Source organism: Hydra viridissima, unplaced genomic scaffold (genome assembly GCF_058129835.1).
Source record: "Hydra viridissima isolate aposymbiotic clone 2 unplaced genomic scaffold, HvirCarnegie_v1 scaffold_13, whole genome shotgun sequence".
NCBI classification, from domain to species: domain Eukaryota; kingdom Metazoa; phylum Cnidaria; class Hydrozoa; order Anthoathecata; family Hydridae; genus Hydra; species Hydra viridissima.
Window position 1 is genome coordinate 8,162,389 of NW_028324312.1, and position 18,226 is coordinate 8,180,614.

The window sequence follows — 18,226 nt, forward strand, 5'->3', positions numbered from 1 at the left end:
ATCAAACATTTCTGTGAATCTATTTACAGAAAGTGCCTTTGAGTTTTGATATACAGCATAACTGTTGCAATAAACTTTAAGAGTATAGGATGCAAACATTATTTCTTGTTTCTTTCTATGTTTTTCATTTAGACATAGATGAATGCCAAACAAAAAGCGCTGGTTCTGAGTGCAGTAATTCCTCTACTTGTATCAACACTGTGGGTGGTTTTGTTTGTGAATGTTTGCAAGGCTATTCTAACATTGGTCCCCTAAGCAACACAACCGTGTGTTTTGGTATGTGTGTTTGGACGTTTTTTCATAAGCTTTTCTTTTGGTAGATTTTCACAATGTACTGGTCACTGACATTACGCTGGTGTTTGAATATTTGCAGAAAGCTGCATGTTTTGCTTGTCTGTTTTTACAGCTTTCAGTTTGTTCAAATTCTTTGTGTTTGATTGACGGTTACACGTGAAGCTAATAAGACTCACTTTATTTGCATTGCTAACCTAAATTTAAATCATCTGTTTTTGCATAAAAATTGTCGTATGTTTAAGATATCAACGAATGTCAGCACACATGCAACTGGAATCTCAGCAAATGTTTTAACGTCCCTGGTAGTTACTTATGTTCTTGTTCTAGCGGCTATCAACTAAGTATGAACGGAAGCAGCTGTGTTGGTAAGTCATAGACAACATGTCCTTTATAGATAACATTTATGACGTATAAAAAGAATAAGTTGTTTCCAGTGCATGCTTGATGAGCCTCTTTGAAGTAAATAAACAGTTTTTAACAATGGTTGTAACTTTTCATTAAACAAAATAATCCTAATGGTCATGATTTGTTTTGTTCAGATGTGGATGAATGCCAAATGAAAGCCAACGGCACTGAATGCTCTGCTTTCTCTGTTTGCAAAAATGTTGAGGGCAGTTATGTGTGCGAATGTTTGCAAGGTTATTCGCAGATTGGTTCTCTCAGCAACAAAACCGTTTGTGATGGTAAGTGATGCTTCTAATTTCTGTCTGAAATGTATCTTTGTGAGTGGTTTTGATGATACTGTGTCGGCCGACATCTTGGCAATTGTTTCTATGTTGTCAGAGTGATCGATGATGTAGATGAAGGTTGTTCTCAAAAAAAAAAAAAAAAAACTTTCAAAACTGAATTTTTGTTTCTTAAAGACATCAATGAATGCCAAAACACATGCAACTGGAGTCTCAGCAAATGTCAAAACACACAGGGTAGCTACTTGTGTTCTTGTTCCAGTGGCTATGAGTTTAGTAAGAATGGAACCAGTTGTATTGGTATGTTAGTAAATGTTATCTGCAACGAAGTTCGAAACTTACATGGACCTTTTATTTTGTGCTTTTTAGTTTTACTTTTTTAATCTTTTTCTTCCTACAGGAACTAGCTTTGTTTTCATGGTTTCTGAAAAACGTAGATTTTAGTAATTTTTACTTTTATCAGATATTGACGAGTGTGAGATCACTTGCAACTCGAATCTCACCAAATGTTTTAACACACCGGGTAGTTTTTTGTGTTCATGCGCCATTGGTTATGAGCTAAGTAAGAACGGAACCAGCTGTGTAGGTATGCTGCTAAAAATATGATTTAGTTAAGGATTTGTGTATATTTGTATAAGCTTTTTCCCATGCCAGTATTAGGGTACAATTTATAAGCATTTTTGCAGGGGTTTAATTAACTTGTCTAGAATCCCCTTAAAGCCATTCAAGACAAGTTCTTAAAGACAGGCCCTTCAAGACAAGCCCCGATTTCTTGTTTAAAACTATCCTTTTGAAACTAAAACACAGAGATATAATTACATTGAGTCACATTTGTGTCAGTATTTCTAAAACAAACCAATGAAATGAACCCGAGCAAAAAGCAGCTCGCTCAATAAAAGCCAGAGTAGCAAATTATTCATATTAGTTCTGCCTTTCTTGAGTAAAGTTGTTCAGCTTCTTGGTATCCTGGTTTTTACTGTTCACCACCAAATCGGACTAGCGAGCCAGTGTGTTTTGATGCCAGAAACGCTTTAAGCTATTTCGTCTCACAATTGCTTTATGGAAAGTTTGGAGAGTTTCTTTTTCACTAATATTATGCTGGGTGATTTGTTAATTGCAGGAAGTTTTTAGTTAAGTTTTTCTACTTTGTGAGTTTTTTAATCTGTTAAGCTAAGTTTTTGATTCATGTTCTTCCTTAACCTCTTGATGTGCACGTTTTTATTACTACTAAGTTTTTTTGGAAACAGGATCTCTGAGAGCAATCACATTTTTTTGTAAATTACTAAGTTTACTAAGCCATGTTTTTGAATAATATTTATTACATGGTTTATTTATTTTATTGTTACTGTACATTCGATTGTGATTATTGTAGTAATAGAGAAAGTATCAACACTCGAATTATCTTGAGTGTGCACATTACTGCAAGTTAAGCCTGCTAAGGAATTAAAGTAAAAACATCTTTTTGGGTTTCATTGAAATTCATTGTGTTTAAGATATTAACGAATGTCAAAACACTTGCAACTGGAATCTCACCAAATGCTTTAACACTCCGGGTAGTTATTTGTGCTCGTGCGTCATTGGTTATGAGTTAAGTAGGAATGGAACCAGCTGTATTGGTACGTCGGTAAACTATATATATAAAGTATGTTGCATTTATGTAGTAATGAGATGTTTGTAGTTTCTTTTAGCCATTTGACAGTCGAACAGAGCTAAATCGTATAGTTGCATGAAATGTTTTGATTTAAAACTTTTTTATTTTTGCAGGTGAACCCAGAAAGTGAGAATTTGTATTTAAATATTTTTAATTGCTGAGGTCTTTAAGTAATTATTGATTGAGCATTTGGTGTTTACTATAATATTTAAGGACTTGCTTATATTAGCAGGTATGTTTTTAAATGGTAGTGAGATAAGTTTTTATAAAAGAGAGGTTTTATTTTAGTAAGTTTGTATATTCTGTAATAAGGAAACATGTGCGTAAATATTACTAGTTTAATCTTTTTTTTTTTTTGTGATCATGTTCTTTTAATTTGCGGAATTATTTTTTCAATACAAAATCTAAATATTTATTATTTAGAATCATAGGTATGTTTTATTTAACATTTAATCTTTGAAATCTTGGCTTTAGTAGATGATGTTTGTATTATTACTATATTTTGCTTTTCTTTTTACATTCATACTAACCAGGTTAGTAATAATGGTTTTTTATAATAGAAAGGAATCTCTGCAATTTATGTTTAATGCATAAACATATCTTTTCCATTTTTGAAGCTCAGCCCTCTTGATTTTGAGAAATAGATGTTAAGTGAATCACAGTTATATGTTTTAACTCATGTTACTATAGGTGAATGGACCTCTTGGGAAAAATGCTCCGCAACTTGTCAGATAGGAAATGAGATTCCAATACAAACAAGAGCTCGAGTTTGTACTGATAACGGATATGGTAATTGCGATGTGCTGCTTCTTAAAGATGTTGCAACATGTAACGAAAGAGTTTTATGTCCAGGTATTAGTATTATGCCTAAAAAAATAAAGATATAAAAGCAAATTTTTAGCATCACAAATGAATTTATTTTTTGATTGTTTAAATTCAATTTTTAGATTTTCGTTTTAATTTGTTGATTTTATTTAATTTTCAGTTAGTTTGTTGAACAAAAGATTATTAATTATTTTTTCTACGTGTATGCCCTTTTCATAAATTTTCTTCTTTCCCATTAAGGTACTCTTGGAGAATGGAATGCCTGGAGTGAATGTGTTGAATATTGTAAAGAAGATGGTTTTGGTCAAGATCAGTATAGATTTCGAAACTGCAGTGACTATTCAACTTGGAATATTAGTTTCACTGGTTGTATTGAAAGTAATAGAACTGAACAGCGGTCATGTAATCAAGATATTACCTGTTTAATGAGCACTAAAGCAAATGGTAGCTTCATTTTTTGTTCATGTTTGATTTTTTAGTACAGCGATTCATCTTTTCTTTTTTACAAGTTTTTATACCTTTAATATCAGCACTTGGTTGTTCTTTTTTTTTTTAAATGTCTTGAAATCGCCACTATGTTAGAAGAAAAACTGATCTTCTAACATAGTTTTAATTGTTAAAGTTTATGTCATATTAAAATTTTGAAAACAACACATAAAATGGTTAAAGCTGACGAAAGACTTATCTTATACTATATTTTGAAAGTGAATTAATAAAGAAAATGGCTTCAAATTTTTTTATTAAATTACTTTTTTCACTCATTTTAAAACACTTCAAAATACTGGAAACTTCTATGGCTTTGTCTAGGAGTTATTTATCGTACTCTTATTTATATTTGCATATATCTTAACCATATTCTTTGCATTAAAATCATTCACATTACTTTTAAACAAGTGGTAAAGCTGCTAGAGTAGCGTTTAATGTTTCTTCTGTTTTTATAGTGTTAAAGAAAAAATTTCATTCAGTCTTTTTTTCAATTGTTCATTCCCAACATCTATTGACCTTCATGAACATACTTTTTGCGTGTTTTCCTCGAAATATTTTTTATAATGACCTTCAATATACATATATTTAATTGAAACGAGTTTTACTTATACTTCCAGTTTATCAGCCTAAAATGGGTAAAAAATTGAATAATCTGAAAAAAATTTTTTTCAAAATCCAACCTAACTATATTCAAAAACTTTTAAAAAAAGTCAAAATTTGCTAAATCTTCAGTAGGAGACATGTTGAGGATATTCAAGGAGGCGGTGGAAGAAGGAAAAATTTTTTTGACAAAAGCAAAGTGAATTTGATAATTCAGTCATTCGAATGCAGCCTTATTCTTGTCAAAAAAAGTATACAAGAGCAAGGGTTTGAAGGCTTACACCAAGAAAAAAGTTCCAATGCGATCAATTGATGGACTAAAAGCAATTGGCTGCGCAACTAACCTCGTCAAACCTTTCAACCGAGAAAATTTAGGCAATATTAAGGACAACGAATTGTGCAGCAAAAAGGATTTCTCACAGTTGCCCGGCCATCAATGTTATTATCAATCAAAAGGTGTTTATGTCAGCAAGAAATTTAAGTATATTAAGACAGAAAAGTTTGCTCAAAAGATTCTAGTTTGGCAAGCGATTTGCTCTTGTGGCCTTAAGACAGTTCCTTTCTTCAATAGAAAGATTTTTACTTCTGATTTTTACGCCATCAACATCAAAAAAGGCTACTGAAAACAAGATCAACCCCATGATAGCACCTACGCAAATAAATTTACTTAGTTTCTAAGCATCCTTTGAAATCTGTACAAGCTCATTAAAAAATTTAAATGACGTAATAAACTTCATTACAAAAAAATTTTTTGGATTAAATAGTAAAATATTTCTCGAGTTATTGGTAATTGAAATCGACCAAAAAATTTTGAAACCAATCGATAGTAGTGAAGCTTGTCTTTTCAATCCGCTAAAGTGACAGAAAATATGATATTTATCATCAACGGTTGTTGATAGTATGCTATAGAGAATTGAAGCAGCCCTCTCTACTACAGATGCTATGACTAAATAGCAATGTAAGATATTTTGTTCCAAAGAAAGTTACTTTGTTAAAGATAATAATGTAATATAATAATTCTGCCAACACTTGTTTCGTTTTATATATGTTTGCTAAAACTTTTGTTTATTTTAAACCAACACTAGATAGTAAAATAGGTTTTTTGATAGTGTATTAACGTTAGCTTTCTTCAAAAAAAAAATTGTTGTTATATATATTAGGGTCATGACATTTTTTCTACACCATGCTGTATTGTAGTGTGATGAACCTTTACCTAAAAAGCACGAAATAAACTGTTATTTGCATATTTTTTGAAAACAAACTATTATTTGCATATCTTTTGAAAATAGTTCACCCCGCCATTAAAAAAATCGATTTTGGCATAAGTACTACAATGTATTCAAATGTATTTAGTATGTCATAGTCATGTAAAACGGTAAAATTTCAGTCCAACAGACCGTTGACCTTGCTCTTGCTTGTTTCACGGAAGCATTTTAAGGTGTAATTTGTCTTTTTTTTTGCACGACAAATACATTTCCAACAGTTGAGTTACAAATGGATATTCAATGTTTGGGGATTGTGTGTTACTTCCGAGTTTTTCATCCTTCACCAAAGGGAGGACTCTGTCTAATACCTGGTATTGAAAACTGATAAACTGAGGTTTGTTGATGCGTTTCTCTATGAATTTTGTTGCAATATTACAACAACACAATTCTTTTTTCCAGTGTTAACGCTGGTGGTATCTGGAACATTCAACTGTATTGAATTCCATAAGTGAAAATTTTCGAGGACTTTAGAAATTTCTTGAGCAACAATTTTTACCCAGCCATCTACAAAGCCCAGGATATCCAATTTGGTTTCTTTTCTTTCATTTTTAAGAACGAATACTTGGTAACCGATTCCATCAATGTTCTTCCCATCAAAGTATAAAGACCAACTTTCCATATGCAACTTTTCAATCGTTTCTTTTTTCAGCTTGATTGCCTCATTGATTGTTGACATGTAAATAGCTGATTGACACGGAGTTGGGATGTAAATGCCTTCACAAGCCTTTTGCATATGTTAGCAGCTTTGGTTGTTGATACTCTTGTGTAGTTCACCAAGTTGACTGCAAATTTGCTTTTATGATGTTGATACTCTTGTCTAGTTCACCAAGTTGACTGCAAATTTGCTTTTATGATGTTTTGCTTGGTGTAGGAGTAGTCTAATCTTATTTTTCTTCATCGTTTTTATATTCACTATTGTCAGTCTCAGAGTCAGAATTACTTAAACTAGGATAGTATGGTGATGAGTTGCATGACTCATTAGAATGTTTTTGTATTTTAGAGGGATGTATTGTTTCTTTATTGGCCGCTTAGCCTGCAGAGTATCCCATTGCTCCATAGCTTTCCACTTGAAGATGGTAAAATCGCTTGTCCTAGAAAGATAACCATGTTCCATCCACTTTAGAATTATCAAAAATTTCATCAAGGGGTTTTTAGCTTCACCGCTTGACACATTCATTATAACATTTCAGTATTTTATCAAGCTTTGCTCGTATAAATCGATCTGATACATGAGGAAAATTCAATCTATTCTTCCACAATTTGATGACTTCTTCGGAAAGCTCCCCTATCCCCTCCTTTCTTCCTTTAATTTTTGGTCCAAGGAAATGGTAACTTCCGATATATATATATATATATATATATATATATATATATATATATATATATATATATATATATATATAAGGTGTGTTCAAAAAATTCCCGGAATATTTAAATTTCCCGGGTTTGAAGAGTCCGATTGTCAGCATTTTTTTTTTTGTGTTGGTATACATGCCTCTAAAGTATGATAGAAAGATCAGCTATATTAATTGTTTACTTTGTCTGTAGTAGTCGCTAAGGTTCGACGTGCTTTTATGAGCTCGGCGATTTTTGCTTGTTTAAAAAATGGAAGAATTGAAGAGTCAAAGAATTTGTATTAATTTTGTGTAAAGAATGAAATAAAGTGTAACAAAGTGTGTGAAATGTTACAAAAAGCCTATGGTGAGTCTGCTATGAATAAAACAAGTGTTTACGAGTGGTATAAGCATTTCCAAGATGGCCGCGAAGACGTTGAAGATGACAAACGCTCCGGTCGACCCAGCAGGTCAATAATCAATGAAAACGTGAAAAAAGTGGAAAAAATGTATATGAATGATCGTCGAATAACAATAAAAGAAGTTGCTGATGAAGTTGGCATATCAATTGGCTCATATTATAACATTTTTTCAAATGTTTTGAGCATGAAACGAGTGGCAGCAAAATTCATTCCAAATCTGCTAAATTTCGACCAAAAAAACAATCGCATGAACATCGCTCAGGAGCTTCTAAATGACGTCAATGACGATCCAAGTTTGCTTGAAAGGGTCATAACTGGTGATGAAACATGTGTGTACGTTTATGACGTCGAAACCAAAGTACAATCGTCACAATGGAAGGACCCTGAATCACCAAGACCGAAAAAAGCACGTCAAGTTCGATCAAATGTTAAGGTTTTGCTTACTGTTTTCTTCGATTATAATGGCATAGTTCATCATGAGTTCTTACCACAAGGTCGTACAGTTAATATGGAGTACTACCTTGAAGTTATACGACGTTTACGTGAAGCAATCCGAAAAAAACGCCCCGATTTATGGCAAAACAATTCATGGCTTTTGCAACACGATAATGCACCGGCTCACTCGTCGTTGCTTGTTCGTAATTATTTGGCCAAAAACAATACCGTGGTCATGCCCCAACCTCCATATTCACCAGATATGGCTCCGTGTGACTTTTTCTTATTCCAAAAAATGAAGAAAAACTTAAAAAGCCGTCGTTTCACAAGCATAGATGACATTAAAAGCGCATCGCTGAGTGAACTAAAGGCTATCCCAAAGATCGAGTTTGAGAAGTGCTTCAAGGATTGGCAGAAGCGCTGGCACAAGTCCATAGTATCTAATGGGGACTACCTTGAAGGAGACAACATTAATGTAGACAAATAAATAAATACTTTTTCGAAAAAACGAAAATTCCAGGTATTTTTTTAAAACACCTCATATATATATATATATATATATATATATATATATATATATATATATATATATATATATATATATATATATATATATATATATATATATATATATATATATATATATATATATATATATATATGTATGTATGTATATATATATATATAATCTCTAATTAACACTTGTGTATAAACACGATTTTTAGATATAGATAATTTAAATAAAATTTCTCATTAAATATTTTAAATTTACTTCCAATTCTTGTAAATAAAAATACACAAAGTTTTTTTTGCCTATTTAACTAAGCGTTGACTGTATTTACTTTTTCAGTTTTCTTAGCTATACGATAATGTCTCATTTATTTTTTCCTCAGAAGTTGTGGAAGATAATTGAATTAGTAACGATTATATAGTTAAAACAGCACAGAAACAATTTATTAATTAGAATAGCATAATAAATTAATTATTGAATTTAACTAATATGAGACAGTTTTTTTTTGGGGTATTATATCTAGATATAATATTATACAGAACATGTTACCTATTTAACATTAGTGGAGATAGACTGTTCATACACAACATTATCTACGTGACATATAATATTAACTAAAATAATTTTCTTGCGAAATACAAAATTCTTCAGTATTGTTTCCCATTTAAACTTTAAAAAAAAAGATTAAGATATCTTAATCTTTTTTTTTAAAGTTTAAATGGGAAACAATACTGAAGAATTTTGTATTTCGCAAGAAAATTATTTTAGTTAATATTATATGTCACGTAGATAATGTTGTGTATGAACAGTCTATCTCCACTAATGTTAAATAGGTAACATGTTCTGTATAATACAATAGCTCTTTCTCCACAAATTTGTCAAACTAATTAGCTTAGTTGGCTTCCCTGATAAATATGGATGTTTTGGCTTTACCTTTTGCATGCCATACTAAGATTCAGAACCTTAACAAATGTTTGCAGAAAATTTGGCTGCTAGAAAATAATGCTTTCCTAAAATATTAGTTGCTCTGTAGGAAAGGACATCTCGGGGAAGAACGCCCAAATAAATGCTCATCGTTCGTCCAGCAAATAACATTGATTTGAGTCTTTTCAAGTACCTCCCTTGCAATCTAAATTTTTTTATTAAACAAATTTGATGAGCTGAAATTTAGACTTTTTAGACATCTTTTTAACAATATATTACTGTTTTTGTTAATGTCTTTTAATTATTTTGGTAGCAAGTTCTCTTGGCGCAATTGCAGGAGGAGTATTAGCTTCATTATTTCTTATTCTGGTTGTAGGTCTTACTGCTTATTTCTACAGGTATACTCGTATTCTATTTTTTTTTTTATATAGTTAAAAAAACCCTTTTATATAACTATAACAGCATAGTCTTTCTTGTTTTTTTAAAGGAAACCTAAGTCGAAAGAAACGGGAGTTGAAGTAAGTACTTATTTTTACTAATTTTTGTCTAAAAGTATTTTACATATTTTCATGTAAAAGAAAAATAAATATTAATTTTTATTCAAATTTTAAAATATTTTACACTTGTTTAATGCATTAAAAGTATGATTTACACACATTTATTTCCGTTTGAGCTTTTTACTTTTTAAATTACCTTCTTGTAGGAAGGAAGTTCAGCTGTCAATCAAAATCATCATATTTATGAACAGATTGGAATTCATGGGGTTTCTAATGAAGAAGACAAATATACTGAGCTTAAACCTATAACATACTCTAGCAATTACTTAACGCCAGTTGACTCAAAGAGCTCAGTTTCGAATGAATACTTAGAGCTCATGTAGAAAAAATGTGTAGAGAAAAAAAACTAACTCGTTCTGTTATCATCAGTTTTAATTTTTGATAAAATTTGATGCGATATTATCGCTGAGCTTTTGATGAAGTTTAACTTAAAAGATGTTTTTCAGACAAAACTTGTAACGACTAGTCCACTCCTAATTTTAAAAATATTTTTAGTTAAATAAACGAAGTAAGATGTTAAGAATGTTTTTAATCTTCTAATATTTTCAGAGGTCATTCTATTTTAAAAATGTTCTTCATGACACTTTGACAGGAAAAAAACACTCAAGTTTGATAATTGTCTTAAATTATCTCTTATTAAAGATAACAGGAAATTTAATTTCAATTTATTTGAAATAAAACTATAGAAATAAGTCACTTTAATATTAAACCTTTTCTCAGACTTCTACCTAACTTTTGCTTCGAAGTTATTTCAGGAATTAACTATCTACAAGACATTAGTTAACCAACGGTGATTAATATTTAGTTTTTAATTTTAAGACATGTACCAGAAAAAATCTGCGCGGACATTATAAAGGATGTTTAACTATTGTATTTCGATATTGAATATTGTATATATTTTTAAAGTACATGTATTAATATCATTAAATTTCACTTCAGAAAGTTTGCGAAGTTTTGTACTTGAGAACGCACGCACTTTGCGTTTTACACTCGACATCAGATTTTCCACAGTCTTAGATTGGACTTTCTTAGTAGCTCTTATCCATTTATTTTTGAAGTCTTAAATGTTTTTGGCTTCTTTTAAATTGAACCTTAGTTTTCTTTTTTCAAGAGCCCAATTGCTTTCGACTGGACGTAGTTCGGGACAATTTGGTGGATTGCAGTGTTTTTCAACGAAATCTACTTTATTTTTTATATTTATATAAGCCAGTTTAAAGTTGTCCTAGAGTAGTGACATGATACTAAATCGGGCCAAGTAACGGGTTACTCCTATGTGTTCTTAAAAATGGCAAAAGACGCTTCTTGAGGCATTCTTATGTATATTTTAATTGTTCTCGTAGTCACAAAACAAGAGCTTTTTTCACCACATTCACAAATTGCTTGCCAAACGTAGAGTTTCTCAGCGAATTTCTGTTATTCATTTATAATTGGAATTCAGTTCCTTGCAATTAATTGTCGAATAATATTGGTGTCTTGAAAGAGATTGGAAATATGCACCACAATAAGTTTTATCGTCAATAACCAAACTAGATATTTTAGCACATAATATTTTACAGTGCAGCTTTGGACATCGTATTGCGACATTTTCTTGCTTTTCTTCACAACGAGGAACATTTTTCTTTTCATAAGATTTATAGCCACAATATCTCTTTACTCTTTGTATAGTGGTAGCACTTGTCTTCGCTAAAGTTCGAACAGAAAACTCCGGTTATCTCTCTAAGGTATCTTGTCTAACAAAACCAAGATCTTGTCTAACAAAACATTTTTTTTGCTTCCACTTTCTGATTTTCTTTTGATTGTACCAGTGTCCTTAATTCGTTTCACAACACTCTGTACTGTTCTCAAAGCAACCTGCAGTTCTTTAGAAATTGTTTTGTTTGACTTAGAAATTGTTTTGTTTGATTTCTTGTTGAAAATCCTGGTGTATCAAACGCAGATTAGGCCTACACAAAATCAATAAAACTACTGATATACTTTCGAGTAAATACCAGAGAGTAATAATAATAAAAAGAATGATATATGAATAAAATATAATAAATGATAAAAAAAATGCAATAGATAAAAAATGAAATGTAACAAACTATGAATAAAATATGAAAACATAAATAATACAATAAATATAGAAAATTATAATAAATATATAAAAAAAGTAAATAAACATAAATATATAAACTATTATACATTAGAAGTGCATAGGAAATACAAGTATGGAATAGACCAGGGCGATATCGCAACTTTTGATATTGCGAGTAAAAGATGTAGTTTTTATTACTTTTGTGATAAATATGACCTGTAATATTTATTACTTTTATGTTATCATCTACTAATTATTGATTGATCATAATTGCTGCTTAAGCCTATTGGTTATTGTAACTTTTATATATGATTTGTTTTTTAATGTCATTAATTGAAATTATCGTGTCACTCTTTCTCCATGTGGCATTCTTATTTTCCTTAATTGATTGAAACAAAGTTTGACGAAAACTGTTAATGTAACACACCCTGTAAAAATGATAACTAATTACCAACTTCATGTCCCCTGGAAACCTCTTTAGGGGTAAATAGTATATGAGTATAAGGCTTACCACAAGAAATTTCAAAATCAAATATGGCCGTTCGAGCGAGATATTCACATTAAAAGTTTTTGGTCCATAAATCTCATTTTCGCCATAAATATATTGTCAAAACTTAACACATTTTTTTTTTTTAATATTGAGAAGCTCTTTATTGTTATTATAGAAACAGCGACTATTTACAACATTTACACCATAATCATGTGTTTGGCAGAGTGAATATACTTGGGTGTAAGTTTTAACCATATCATTTATTTAAAGCCAAATATGAAACAGATGAATAAAGATAACAAAAGGATATTTAACAACCATCTCCTTTTTTGTCAATTGCATTACAACGTCTTCCTCTCACGTATTTTAGATTTTGTATTTTGTTGTTTTACAGATAACGAACTTTTTTTTACAACTTCTGTTTCCGGGAAAAGATATGCCACCATTTACTAGAAAAGGGCATTCACCCTCTTTTAAATATTTCTTCATAGATTAATTTTCTTTTGTGCATTGTTGGTTTCCTAATCTCAAAGTTCCAAATTTAAAATGCCAAATAAAGCAAAACTCATGATGACCGCAGAAAAACAGTGGGTTTTTTGTGCCTTCAGAAAGCCAACAGACAATTTACTGCACTCGCAGTTGAAAGAGTGCATTTAGTTGTAAACAAAGACATTGACTTCACCGATCAAAGGGTACCTACAGGTGTCTGTGGTGATTGTAGAAAAAATGTTGAAAGACTTGACAAGGGTGCTACTGCAGAGTATCCTACATTGTTTAATTTTGATTCCATCTTAGTAAAACCTTTTACAAGTACAAGCACTTTATGCAGTTGCTTGATCTGTAAAATTTGAAAAATGATATCAAGAGATATACATCCTTTGACAGAACTCCATTATACAAAAGTTTCCAGCAAAACCGATGTGGATAAAAGTGTTCAAAATTCAAAACCCATCACTGAAAAACTCTGTGCAAGTTGCCTTTCAACAACTGGCCGAGACCTACCATATTTTTGCTTTGCAGGAACAAGGCATGAAAATCAGGTGCAGTTGAATACTGCTCTTTCTAACACAAAAATGAGACAACTGTTATCAACATTAAAACCAATCTTCACCAGGCAAAGTCGTTGAGCCCAATTTCGAAAAACCTTTTGCAGCTGTTTGTCGAGTTTTGCAAGATTTTTTTACCATCTCAAAAATCAGTATCTCTACTGATAGGACTGGCAAAGAACAGACAAAGAATATTTTTCGATGCAAAAGTCTTGAGCAACTTGCACAAAAGGTTTTGAAAGCAAGAGATTTGCAGAACAACTTCTTTCTAAAAATTTGCATGGATGGTGGTGGACTATTTTTTAAAGTCATCCCATGTGAGACAAACCCAACTCAAAAAAGTTTCAGGATTTTCACTCATCAAGCCTCTAAAATTACTGGAGTTAGGAGACAGCTGCTGGTGGAAGTGGCTGAAGAGGTTCCAGAAGCTTATGAAAAAATATCAAAAAAATCTTGGGCTTTCTTGATGTTGAAAATTTACCTTTTGTTGTTTCTTGTGATCTGAAGATCGCCAGCATCATCTGTGGAATCCAGGCACATTCTAGTAGCCAACCTTGCTACTGGTTTCAAATTGCATCTAGAAATCTTGTCAATGTTGGTGCTCTCCGAACAATAGGCTCAATCAAGGAGTGCTTCAAAGCTTTTGAATTCACAGGATGCAATGTGAAACAAGCCCAAGAGTTCAAAAGTGTTGTTCACCCACCAATCGTTCCAAGAGATGAATCATAATTGATTCTTGACCTGAATCCGCTCATGGACCTGCATCTCATGTTGGGAGTTGTAAGTCACATGTTCAAGGGCTTGATTCAAGTGTGGCCAGGTGCCAAAGAATGGCCTTCGAAGCTGCACATTACCATACAACCATACCATGGGGCTCATTTCGATGGAAATTAATTCAAGAAATCTTTTGAAAATTTTGATCTGTTGGAGTCTCTCGCGCCAATAGACAAAGTTCAAGAAGTGGCAAAGTTCACTGATGCATTTCAAACACTTCATGCTGTTGTATCAGCCTTTTTTGGAAACTATTTGAAAACCAACTGCAATCAGAAGATTGAGGTATTCAAATATTTGTACCTAAGAATTCCAATAACTGTGACACCAAATTTCATGCTCTTTTCCACAATGTTCTTCAGTTCATTTCTAGAAATAACTGCTTATTGAGACTCTTTAGCGAACAAACAACCGAGGCAATGCATTCCAACTTTTCTAATCATTGGCTGCAATTCAAGAGGGATTAAACTCATCCTGATTACAATCTTCAACTTTTGCAACTTTTTGTGGACTTACAGTGAACATCAGTGAATTTATGTGGAATGAAGTTGTAGCATCCGAAATTGTTCTTTATACATGCTGAAATGAATTATTTGTTATCTTTATTTGTCTGTTTCATTTTTGGCTTTAAATAAATGATATGGTTAAAACTTACACCCAAGTATATTCACTCTGCCAAGTACATGATTATGGTGTAGATGTTGTAAATAGTCGCTGTTTCTATAATAGCAATAAAGAGCTTCTCAATATTAAAAAAAAAAAATGTGTTAAGTTTTGACAATATATTTATAGCGAAAATGAGATTTATGGACCAAAAACTTTTAATGTGAATATCTCGCTCGGACGGCCATACTTGATTTTGAAATTTCTTATGGTAAACCTTATACTCATATACTATTTATACCAAAAGGGGTTTCCAGGAGACATGAGGTTGGTATTAATTGTCATTTTTACAGGGTGTGGTAAGTTTTCAAAAACCATAAAAGTTAAGCTTGGATAGAGGATGTCATGGTCAGCGGTGTCAAAAGCTTTTTATAAATCGATGAAAACCCTTACATGCAAACCATTCAATATCAAGAGCAACTCTTATACATTCTGTAATTTGAATTAGAGAAAGTATAAGAGTAACTTTAGCTGTTTAATTCCTTACACGAAAACCAAACTGGCGTTTAGTATAATTTTGGTTTAGGAAGTAGTATAAATTATAATGCATAACTTTTTCAAAGGTTTTGCTAAAATTAGAAGTGAAATTGGACTGCAGTTAGTGCAGTCAACCGTAGATCCTTTTTAATGGACTGAAACAACAAATATTCCTTTGCAAAATAAATTATCAATGATGATACTTAGCGATTTGCATAGAATTTCTGACACAAGTTAATGTAATTTAATTGGAAGACTATTTGGTCCAACCCTTTTGACTTCTATGATAGTGGAATTTATATAGCCTAGGTTTTCCTCTTTCGTTATTGGTTGCACATAAAACAAGTTGCTATTAAGATTGTTCAAATACTTTAGAAAGTTGAATCTAGAATTTTGAACTCCGTTGGATAATATTGAAGCAGTCTTATTGAGGAATAAGTTAAAATGATTGGAGATTTATGATTAGTTTCAAATTCGTTATTGATCAATTTGGCTTTACGTTTATAAACTCTTTTATTTAATAGGAGATTCAAGATGTTTAAAAAGGATATAAGCTTTAAAATGCTTTCTGTTCATATAAATTACTTTTTCTAAACAAAAAAACAAAACTTTTAGAAATATAAAAAAAAATTGAATGAAAAATTTTTATAGGCTACAAAAAAATATATATTTTTATAAATGCCTTATTTGCATTGCGATTTCCAATCAAATTTAGGCATTTTTCCCCTGGACTTCATCAGGTTTCTTACACATTTGTGAAGTTTTTCGTAGCCATATCTATTTTCTGATGCCTTTGTGACTACTCCAACTATTCTTTCCATATTCTGACTGTGACAAGGATACTTTGGGATACTTAATGGAATGTCATTGGCTTTCAAAATATCTTCATTTGAATAGTCATTCAGTAAAGGTAGTGAATGAACTTCCTCGATGTCCCAATTTATTAATTCACAAGAATCTATGGCTCCAAGATTTAATGTTGTAGGAAATTTGAAATGTCAATTGGATTCGCTAGTAAACCTGGATTTAAGTATCCTTTGAATGGCTGTAGTTCTAACTTGTTTTCTTTCATCACTTATCATCGCCAATAAAATGTTCTCTGGGTTAGCGAAATATGAGGTTTGCTTCAAAACTTGCTCCATTACCTCCTTATATTTTACATCAATAATTGCATTTTTAACTAGTTGAGCAATATACCAAAAATTTTGAGCACCATTGATTGCCAAATAATTTGATTTGATTTAGAACCATCCTGGTGCATAGCGTTGCATAATTATTGTAACCTAGTCAATAAGTTCTTTTGTTGGCTTTTCTGTAGAAGCCTAGAATACGATTTGCTCTTGTGAGCCACCGAGCATGATGAATGTTTCCGGGAGAATTTTTAGAGATTTCATTTGAAACATCTCCTGATTGAATAGATAAACAGATACTGTAAAGATATTTTTGATCTGAACTTAAATCACTAAAGATATTATCTGGAATTAAATGAAAAGAACCATTGATTTTTTTGAAAGGAACTACTTCTAAATTAGTTAAGTCTTCTGTTATTTTTTTACCAATTTCTCCTTTAAATGATCCAGGGCCAGAAGTTTTTCCATCAATCAACTCAAATACATGTTTAAAGGGAAGTTCATTCAAATGTAGTTGACAAACGAGCCACTGGATTGGTCTATCGAGTTCTGTTTCAATTAATTTTATCACTCCTCCAAATTTTCCAGTATTTACTACAGTTGCATCACATAAGAGAGAATTTAAAGAACCGCTGCTGCCAGTTTCAAATATTAAATGGAGAATTTTGTTAGCAGTGCAGCGAGAAGTTCCATTATCAGGTGTTAGATGATCTATGTAGCTGCTGCTTGGTTCTCTAACAATTGTAATATGTTCTGCTTTAATTATCCCTGCAGTTGTTATTGTATTGTCTTTTCTTCCATCAAAACCAATATATTGTAATTTAAAATTTTCGCATTTTCTCTTATTTACATTTTTTTGTCCAACACGAAGTCTTTCTCTTTCTTCTTTTTCCTATCAAGCATACTTGATTCATTTAGTATACCCATGTCTTTTAGAGCAGAATTGACAATAGCAGCAGTTGCTCTGCAACTGATACAATAACGATCTGCTATGATTGCTAGTTTATTGTAATGAAACCTACTTTGATTACATTTTTTTAAGACATTAGATTCGTATAGCTTCCCAGTCGGCAAATTTAGTTGTAAATGCGCATTAGAAACTCGTTTAACTACGTATCGTTGTGGTATGTATGTTAGCCATTTTATCGTGTCGAACACGCATTAGAAATACGCATTAGATGCGTATAAAGACAGGTATACAATACGACGCCTACTGAGTATCAAACTCGCATTTGAAACTCTTGTAAACACGTATAAAACACGGCAATCAGAGAATATTCAATACGATATTTTTCTGGTATTACATGCGCATTTAAAACTTTCCAGAATACGCGTTGTTTACGAATATATGTTAGCCATTTTATCGTGTCGAACGCGCATTAAAAATAGTATTAAGACAGGTATACAATACGACGCCTACTGAGTATCAAACTCTTGTAAACACGTATAAAACACGATAAACAGAGAATGTTCAATACAATTTTATTAACTAATATGAATTCATAACATAATGATAAGGACTAGCAGTAAACAACCCGTAATATAGATTATGAGTTATTAAATCATTAATAACAATAAAAACACA

General features: G+C 31.5%; 1 protein-coding gene across 5 annotated transcripts in view; it reads left to right on the forward strand.

Moving 5' to 3' along the window:
- LOC145194712 (uncharacterized) overlaps window positions 1–10,352 on the forward strand; it is a 139,626-nt gene extending 129,274 nt beyond the window's left edge. For all 5 annotated transcript variants that reach the window (XM_090070780.1, XM_090070781.1, XM_090070782.1 and 2 more), the window contains 11 exons: window positions 133–276; window positions 537–659; window positions 834–977; window positions 1,158–1,280; window positions 1,444–1,566; window positions 2,474–2,596; window positions 3,322–3,483; window positions 3,697–3,900; window positions 9,747–9,831; window positions 9,921–9,951; window positions 10,137–10,352. In XM_090070780.1, coding sequence (XP_089926906.1) covers window positions 133–276; window positions 537–659; window positions 834–977; window positions 1,158–1,280; window positions 1,444–1,566; window positions 2,474–2,596; window positions 3,322–3,483; window positions 3,697–3,900; window positions 9,747–9,831; window positions 9,921–9,951; window positions 10,137–10,313 — 1,439 coding nt within the window. In that variant the 3' untranslated portion in view covers window positions 10,314–10,352. The remainder of the gene's footprint in view (window positions 1–132; window positions 277–536; window positions 660–833; window positions 978–1,157; window positions 1,281–1,443; window positions 1,567–2,473; window positions 2,597–3,321; window positions 3,484–3,696; window positions 3,901–9,746; window positions 9,832–9,920; window positions 9,952–10,136) is intronic.
- The last annotated feature ends 7,874 nt before the right edge of the window (window positions 10,353–18,226 follow it).